General features: G+C 53.5%; 1 protein-coding gene across 1 annotated transcript; it reads left to right on the top strand.

Annotated features, from left to right (window-relative positions):
• Nucleotides 1–2,627: 2,627 nt before the first annotated feature.
• LOC124685809 lies at nt 2,628–3,626 on the top strand. The gene is made up of 4 exons (XM_047219844.1): nt 2,628–2,931; nt 3,033–3,225; nt 3,318–3,516; nt 3,601–3,626. Exons 1-4 carry the CDS (start codon nt 2,762–2,764, stop codon nt 3,624–3,626), a joined length of 588 nt encoding a protein of 195 aa, XP_047075800.1. The 5' UTR covers nt 2,628–2,761.
• The last annotated feature ends 5,504 nt before the right edge of the window (nt 3,627–9,130 follow it).

Genomic DNA, 9,130 nt, shown 5'->3' with positions numbered 1-9,130 from the left:
CAACCGCGCGCCCGTACGGCCATACCGCATGTCCCGGCGGCCCCGTTTTGCGCGAGTTGGCAAAGCAAACGGAGCCAAAAATCGAGCGGAGCCGCGTGGCGTCATTTTATGTGTCCTAGCAACCACCGCAAAAGACGGAACCGGGATACGGCAATTATCTTGGAGAACCCTTCACGAACAGTGGCTATCTCGTCCGGAGTTCTATGGCTTTTAGGGGAAATGAGTAGGAAACGGCCCGTTTCACCACATAGTTTGTCGGAACGAGGCCATATTTGGCACGTGCGTGGGCCCTAGGATGGGAAGCAAGGCCCCGGTCGCGGATTTCCAATCCGAACCACGGGCGACGGTTTTTCCATTTTCGGGGTGCCGGAAGGGCTTTTTTTGTGAAGCGGCTACATGGTGCGCATTTCAGCATCGCGCGGGACCTCCGCGCAGCGGTAGGATACCTCCTACGCACCACCTATCACATGCCATATGCACGCGGAAGCCATCTGGGAATCCCACCCGCTTCCTGCGGTGCCCCGCCGAATCCGCTGGAAACTGACCGGATTTGAATTGGGGCGACACTTTCCTTCGCTCAATAAATGGAGGGAAAAATGGTTTTAGGTCTAGGACGCGTCATTTTATGTGCTAAATGTTTTCCGTTTCGCGCGTTGGCGGACGGGTGCAACCGCGCGCCCGGTACGGCCATACCGCATGTCCCGGCGGCCCCGTTTTGCGCAGTTGGCAAAGCAAACGGAGCCAAAAAATCGAGCGGAGCCGCGTGGCGTCATTTTATGTGTCCTAGCAACCACTGCAAAAGAAAAATAAAGAAATAAAAAGAAAAAAAGAAATAGAAATAAAAATAACCGCGTGGCGTCATTTTATGTGTCGCCACCCTCAGCTCCTCCACCCCGCGCGCTCAGCTCCTAGCAACCACTGCAAAAGTAAATAAAGAAATAAAAAGGAAAAAAGAAAAAGAAAAAGAAAAATAGAAAGAAAAAAATAGAAACAGAAATAGAAATAGAAATAAAAAAAAATGAAAAAAAATGAAAAAAAGGTGTGCCGACGGCCTGGCCGTCGGCACAGGTAGGGTTAGGTGGGTTTGACTCCACCTCCACCTCCTGCCTCAGCCGCAACCCGCGCCTGCCCGCCCCAACCCGCGCCCCAACCCCGCCCCAACCCGCGCCGCCTCCACCTCCTGCCCCAGCCGCCGCCGCGCCTGCCCGCCGCCGCTCCTCCCCGGCCGCCGCCGCTCCCCTGCCGCTCCTCCCCGCCGCCGCTCCTCCCCGCCGCCGCTCCTCCCCGCCGCCGCGACTCCCCGGCCGCCGCCGCTCCTCCCCGCCGCCGCTCCTCCCCGCCGCCGCGACTCCCCTGCCGCCCCTCCCCGCCGCCTCCCCGCCCCCGCCTCCCTGCCGCTCCTCCCCGGCCGCCTCCCCTGCCTCTCCTCCCCGGCCGCCTCCCCTGCCCCTCCTCCCACGGCCGCCTCCGCCCCTGCTCCTCCACCGCCTCCGCCCCTGCTCCTCCCCGGCCGCCGACAGCCCCCTCCTCCACCGGTATAGGACATTCAATAGGACAAACATACAACTCAATCTCGTTGTGTTCAAATGCCACTGGTTCGACCCACAAGTTGGACAGAGAAGCACTCCTTCCATTGGGTTAGTGGAAGTTAGGCCTTCAACCTGCTATAGCGGAGCCGATGTCTTTGTTGTGGCTCACCAAGCCAAGCAAGTTTATTATTTGCCCTACCCATGTCAAAAGGAGTACCTCAAAGGCTGGGAAGTCGTGTTCAAGGTATCACCACATGGTAAGCTACCCATGCCCTCCGACGAGGATTACAACAACATTGACCCCGTAACATACGAGGGAATTTTTTATCAAGAGCAAGAGAACTTTGGGGATTTCGAAATAGAAATTGGTCTTGAGGACCTCGAGAACGAGGCACATCTTCATGGTGAAACAGATGGTGGACCTAAAGGACATACAAATGCTCACCAAGTTACATGAGGGCAATGGGTTCAATGATGAGACTCCACCGGACATTCCCACCCAACCTCATTACTCACATGATACCGATAGTGATAGTGAAAATGAGAACCCAATGCCTCGTTATGAGAACCCAATGCCTCATTATGATAGTGATGATTCGAGGTGAGGGTCCTTTATGCCTTTATGCTTAGTATCTATTTTTCCATATGCTTCTTATACTTAGTATTTATTTTTCAATATGCTTCTTATGCTTAGTATCTATTTTTCAATATGCTTCTTATGCTTAGTATCTATTTTCAATATGCTTCTTATGCTTAGTATCTATTTTTCAATATGCTTCTTATGCTTAGTATCTATTTTTTGCTTAGTGTCTACATTTTATTAAGGCATGAATGCTTACTTGTTTACTCTTTGTCAATGCAGGTGATTGATCAATATGAGCGGAAGCAAGCAATCCATGAACTCCATTTTGAAGAGTATGAGCCAACAGAAGTTCACCGGGACCACTAGAAGTGGAAGACCAACGCGTGCCAGCTCGCGTTACGCGGACGATGACACGGGTGGAGTTGGAGGTGGAGGTGTAGGTGGAGGTGGAGGACGTGGTGGAGGTGGAGGACGAGGTGGAGGTGGAGGACGAGCTGGAGGACGAGGCGGAGGCGGAGGTGGAGGACGAGGACGAGGTGGAGGTGGAGGACGAGGACGAGGTGGAGGTGGACCTTTCCTTGGTGACATACCCTCTGCTTCTGGCGACGTGGCTTCCCAGTCCGCTCACACACAGTCTACTGAGGGGGAGATGGAGGTGGAGATGGAGGTGGAGATGGAGGTGGAGGGGCAGGACGAGGAGGCGGAGAGGGAGATGGCGCCGAAGAAGTTGCGCATTCGTGGTGAAGCGCAAGTCCCTGATGAGAGGAGGGAGCCTACTAGCCAGGATGCGAAAGCCCTCATCATCCCGAACGAAAAAGAGTAAGTTTAATTTTGAACATTTAGATTCATTTTGCTATGTACTAATGTTTTCATTATTGTGCATAACTGATTGGCATACTAATGTTTTGATTATTGTGCAGCAATTGGGCATATGACAAGGGGGTTCGCCAGCCGTCGAGCATGATTGGAGCTCTTATTAGGCAGTATTGGCCGGGCTTTTACACTCCGGTCCCCGGCGGCGAGAAGAAGCTAGCCGAGACTTGGGCGGACTATGAGGCAGCTCCTTGCCCGGGCTTTGGGACAGCTGCTGACGCCGTCTACACCAAGTTTTGGGTAAAGCATGCTTCTCAAGTTTACTTCATAGTTGATGACCACACTATGCTAACTCATGTCTCTCTCACAATTATTCTTATGCATGATTGCAGACCCATTATAAGGTGCCTGATGAGATGGTTGAGCAAGGGAAGGCGGTACTGACTAGGGCTTGTCAGAGGTTGACAAGGCAACAGTGGTACAATCAAAGCATACCCGCATTGGGCACTTCAAGGCTGAGCGAGGCACGAGGGTCAAGAAAGCCGACAATATCGGGGAGGATCCTCACCGACAAAGGAAGATTACTTCAAGGTAAGTAAATATTCAATGAGACTCTATGTTGCTGCATAGTTGGGATTGCATTATGTGTTCTTCAAATGAGTTATGGTTTTTCAGGTTATGCCCCTATGGTGCGAGAATAAGGAAGACGCATTTGAGGCCTTGGTAGCGAGGTGGGTTGGCGAAGACGCCGACTTCAACGCCAAGAGCGCGCGCAACAAGGCAAACCGGGCACCGGAGGAACACACGAGTGCGGGAAGCCGCAGCACCGAGCGCTACAGGAAGCACAAGGTACATATATACATGGAACAACTTGCATTTATTTCCCCTCATATTACTACTTGATACACATAACATTTATCTTGCTGTGCAGGAGGCGGAACTCGGGGAGCCTCTCACCGAGGTGGGAGGGTGGCAGAAGATGAAGCTGAAGCAGCCCGATCTGAGCCAGCCTCAGCCCTCGCTGCCCGAGTACTACGGCTTTGCCGAAGAGGAGTTGGACAAGTACCGCTCGGTGTTCAAGGGTCTTCATCCGGAGGTGGATGATCCTATTGAGCAGGAGACCGACTTGACGGCGATTATGGTGGCGGGGAGCGGCGCGGAGCATGGCCGCACGAAGCTTCTTAGTGGGGTGATCAAGCCGCGAGAGGACCCTCACGCAGATCAGGTCTACCCTCACCGCCGGCGACCCACCGGTCGCGCCTCCTCGACACCGTCGTACGGATGTAAGTTTTCTCATTTCCATCTTCTTTCCAACATTCATCCCTGAATGGCTAAAGTGACATGACTCCTTTTCTTGGAAATTGTAGGCTCACTTTGAGGCCGCCTACGCGGCCGCTTATGAGAAGTATTTGACGGTTGTAGCAGAGTGGGACCTCAAGAGAGCGGCTTGGGAAGAGTACCAGGAGGCGACGAGTCGTGTAAGTTCCAATCTTTTATGGTTCGAAGACATGACAAGTCCCACCTCCCCTTTTTTTATATCCGCGGCGCTTGACATCTAAACTATCTTGCGGTGCGCTCGGGACGTTCTTCTTGACTCGGAGAGAGGATCGCACTTCCGGCCGAGGAGCCGGCTAGGCCGGGGCCGACTCCAGTGTGCCCATCGAGGGAAGCTTTCGCGGCCACATACTACGCACGGACTCCGGTAAGTCCTGTGCCTAACCATTGTCTAAGCTGCTTTCACCGCTTTCCTTTCGCATGTCTAAGATGCTAACTCTTGTCAAACATGTAGGGCACGGGAAGTTCACGGAACCGACCCTCTCCTGGTTCGTCGCGCGAGGGCACACCGATGCACCCCGGCCGCCATTCTCCCGGTGCTTCAGGTTTTTCTCCTGCTGGCGATGGTTCAGGCCATGGTTCTACTTCGGTCTACCTTGACAAAGGCCGGACGCCTGAATTTACAAGTCAGCAACTTGGTTGGACCCCCTGATCTTAGTTCCCCCTTAGCTAGGTGTCTAGCGGGTGTGCGTCGATCATGTGTGCCATGTGTCAACGATGTATGATGATCGTGTGTGCTACATGCTACATATTTGTATCACGATGATGTTGTTGCTACATTTGATATGATGACGATGATGATTATGTGCTGTGCTACATTTGTGATGCATTTCAATGTATATTACTGCCATTTGTGATGATTATTTGCTGTGCTTGCTGTGCTGGACCAGGAAAAGCGCGGAAAAACCAAATGGTAAAGTCTGTGCCGACGGCATAGCCGTCGGCACAGCCCCCTAGCCGTGCCAAATGGCAGGAGCTGTGCCGACGGCTATGCCGTCGGCACAGGAAGGTAGGCGGCCAGCAGCTGGGCGGCGCTGCTGCGACGCGGCTGGGCTGACGAGGCTGGGCCGACGGCTTGGCCGTCGGCACAGAAGCTGACCGGGGGACGCGTGGCGTGCTCTGGTTGTCTGAGCGACGAGGCTGGGCCGACGGCCTGGCCGTCGGCACAGAAGATGGGCTAGGCTAACGGCCGTTTGGGCGTCGTGGGGCCCACGACGAAGGGGCCGACGGCAACTGTGCCGACGGCAACGTCCCACCGTCGGGCTACCTACTGTGCCGACGGCCAGACGTGTGCCGACGGCGAGGCAGGCTGTGCCGAGGCCACCTTGTGCCGACGGCAAGGTGCCGACGGTGGCCGTCGGCACAGGCGTGGGCCGACGGCGAGGCAGGCTATGCCGACGGCCGCCGGCCGTCGGCCCCTCGGCGGGTTCCCGTAGTGAAACCGCCTAAACATGACAGTGATGCAATTGATCCATCTGATTCTGGCCACTTGCTCACGTATTTGCCACCTAGTAGATGCAACATTCGACTTGCAACATGCTCACGTGTATTCGGATATCGCTGGATCGACGTGCTCCAGGCCAAAACAACATCAGGCAGCAGTCGACCATACTTGAAAAACAGGCAGCTCTCAGGTACAGTGCCTCAATATATGTCTACCCAAAACAAAAACAAATGGCATTGGGCTGTGCTCCGGTGTCCCCCCTGGCGAATGACGTTCAGGTGGTAAACGTGTGTTTGGTTCGTGACCGGAAAATATGGATGATCCCATCCCAAAAGCCGAATATTTTCGAGAAAGGCTGGACCATAAGATCCGTGAATTTCATGACTAATCTCACTAGCCGCCCGAGAATCCATGGTCATCGACGCGACTCCGACACCTGCCACCGTCGTATGTGTGGCTCCCCAGCCTCAGCGGCGGCCACCATGTCACGGCGAGCGGTGGGCTTGCTTTTCCACGTGGCTCCCCAGCTCGACATCGGCGGCCTCCAGGGCGCGGTAAGCGGCGGTCTTGATTTTCAACGTGGCTCCCTAGCTCAGCGGCGGCGGCCTCCATGGCGTGGTGAGCAACAAGCTTGCTACGTCTGCGCCACACCCAGTCGACAGAAACGGCCTCGCTAAATATGTGCGGGTAGTGACCTTGCTAGGCACGGGTAGGCGGCCGCCCGCTAGGTCCGGCCTCCACCACAAAGGGAAAAGGACCCATTAATTACATATTAACCGGTGTGTTAATGGCATATTTATATTTTTCTATTAATCGTTAATTATACATATTTTACCCCATCCCATCCTGTATATGTTTGCCAATGAACCAAACACACATGTTAAGTCAACCCACGAAGGGGTATCAGCAGATCCTAGCCGTCTAAATAGAACAAAGTTTAGAGGAGGGGGGGGGGACACCGGAGCAATAGCCAATGGCATTAACACTGAATTTCTCTCACAAACAATGAATTTGTCTGACAACATTAAGAAAATATACCACATATATAATAACCAATTGGTCTAACAGTAAAGCGTGACCAAAGAGAGAAATTATACTTTTTCCTCGAAATGGGCTTTCGCTCCGCTTTATAAATAAATCCACACACACAACCAAACCGAGACAAGGTGATGAAAAGAACCTCTTATAAAGCAGATCAAGGATAAAGAAACAACGTACAACAAAAAGGCAAGACTTGCCACCAAAAGCCAACGAAGCGAAATCGAGGGGGGTCGGATCTCAACGACGACACCCCCAAGAGGGTAACGACGCACACGCCACCGCCGCCGAGACCACAAGGTCAGGGATTTTCACCCGGAGCCATAGAGCAACGAAGATAGCCACAACGGCGCCCCCAAGAGGGTTACGGCATCCGCAGGCACTCGTCACCGTTGGCGTTGAAACGCTGAGCTTTCACCGGTAAAAATCTTCGCACACACCCGATATCTCGAGCCGTCTAGAGTCTTCGAGCTCAAGCTTCCGAACACGATCTGGGAGAAGCCGGTATGCCACACCGTCACCTCCTGGAACCCCCACCGCCTGCTTGTCGCCATCCAAATGACCAAAGAACAAGGCCACCACCACCACCACGTCGCTCACTAGGTAGGCCGGTGACGAGGAAGCCCGCAGGGGTGGAAGCCACAACCAACCAGAGGAGAAACGTCCTCCACCGCCATAGGCGGTTGCCACACGGACGAAGCTGGGCCTGTCAGGGCCAATCAGGCCTAGACCACGCCTAGGTCAGGCCCAGATCATCCCAACTAGCCCCGTTGCCGCGCTGCAACGCCATGGCCGACACCAGCAACCTACGTGGCGAGCTCCACTACCTACCGCACCTCCATTGCCGTCGGGGACCCAACGGTATGCCGCCACCGTTCGACCGTAGTGTTGAGACCTCCAGGACTAGACTACAACGAGGCCCACCCAACCCGCATCGGGCCCGGAGGGCCAAGATCCGGGCCTCGCTGCCCTAAGCCACCATGGCAGCCTCCCCGGACGACTTCCACACCGTCGGTCGTCCACACCTACCTGCCACCAACACCCCGTGCGCGCAGCGAGCGGCTCTCGGCCCTTTTCCGCCGTCTAGGTCGCACCATCGCCGGCCGGTGGTTCCCCATGCAGCCCTCCGCGTGCACGGGTAAGGGAAGGTCGCCGGCACCGCCCAAGCTTAATTTGCTCGTCTCGCTCAAGCCGGCAGCAGCGGAGGGGAGGAACTGGAGAGAGTGGAGTAGGGTTTCTCCCCGTGTCGCCCGCGGGGGACAAAGCAGGAGCCCAACAAATTCTACCTTTTGGGTGCCTGTTTTGACTAGCTCCCGGACTCGGAGCATCGAGGTGCCCATTGTGGGCGTTGGCGGCGTGTAGCTCAACCTTGTTCAAATCCAGCAGCTCAGATTAATACTTATTCAAGGATATAACAAGAACAATACATTCATACTTACGATAACAAAAAATAACTAGAAATAAAATATAATTGACAAATGCGTTTTTTCAAGAGATCAAAACAACTACCGATCAAATCAACAACTTAACCATGGCGAGGATAAAAGAAGCACTCACTTGAGTGGTAGGTTGTAGACGAAACAAGCATAGCACCACCGCCACACAGCAGCGGCCTACCACTCGGGCATGCGGCAACTACCGACGTAACACATAGTTGCAGATCTCTTATCCTGGCCAGGCATGTCTAGGTCATCGTTCCTTTGCGTGTCACCAGTGTCTTGCAGATGTCATCAATGATAGTCTGCTTCCTCCGCCTCGTCCTGGTTCCACCTCTGACCTCCATTCCAATGAATAAAGAGTCCTCTCTATTGTGTTTTTCCTTTGATAAAAAATACAAAAATTATATAAAAAATGATGGTACAAAATTAGCATCATTAGAAAGTATGTTTCAATACGAATCCAACGATAATTACTTAATATAATCAAGAGTTTGTTGCTCAATTTTTGCGGTCAAAATTCATCTTAAAATGCGCGTGCGTTTATTCATTGAAACGGACTGCAACATCCCGCTGCCTAGCACACAAGATGTTCATCCATTCATTCAATTCATAAGTTCTAATTGTTTCATAGGCAGCAAAAGAAATGCTTCAATTCTTAGTTTCTTATACACGCACTGCCACCTATTCTCACAAGTTATATTCCACACAACATGGAAAAAGGAAACAAAACTAGTCAAGATTGCATGGAGCAGGAAGCGGAGAAGAGAGAACTCAACAACGTGGGCAGCATGTCAGGGACGTGGCCTGCGAGGAGGAGCTCGGAGAGGATGGCTCTGCCCTGTCATGAGCATGAACCGACGACGGGGTGGAGAGGCAGCAGAAGCATCCCTCCGTTGCAGTGGGATGAGGGCAACATCAGTCCAGTCACCCACCTGACGCACGTGGATGG

Source organism: Lolium rigidum, chromosome 2 (assembly GCF_022539505.1).
Source record: "Lolium rigidum isolate FL_2022 chromosome 2, APGP_CSIRO_Lrig_0.1, whole genome shotgun sequence".
Lineage (NCBI taxonomy): Eukaryota > Viridiplantae > Streptophyta > Magnoliopsida > Poales > Poaceae > Lolium > Lolium rigidum.
The sequence above is the reverse complement of the archived record's forward strand: the minus strand, read 5'-3'. Positions and strand labels throughout refer to the sequence as shown.

Coding starts and splice junctions, on each gene's coding strand:
- LOC124685809 (XM_047219844.1), top strand. CDS start 2,762: ATGGAGGTGGAGATGGAGGTGGAGATGGAGGTGGAGGGGCAGGACGAG. Junction 2,932..3,032: donor ATCATCCCGAACGAAAAAGA/GTAAGTTTAATT, acceptor ATTATTGTGCAG/CAATTGGGCATATGACAAGG. Junction 3,226..3,317: donor CCGTCTACACCAAGTTTTGG/GTAAAGCATGCT, acceptor GCATGATTGCAG/ACCCATTATAAGGTGCCTGA.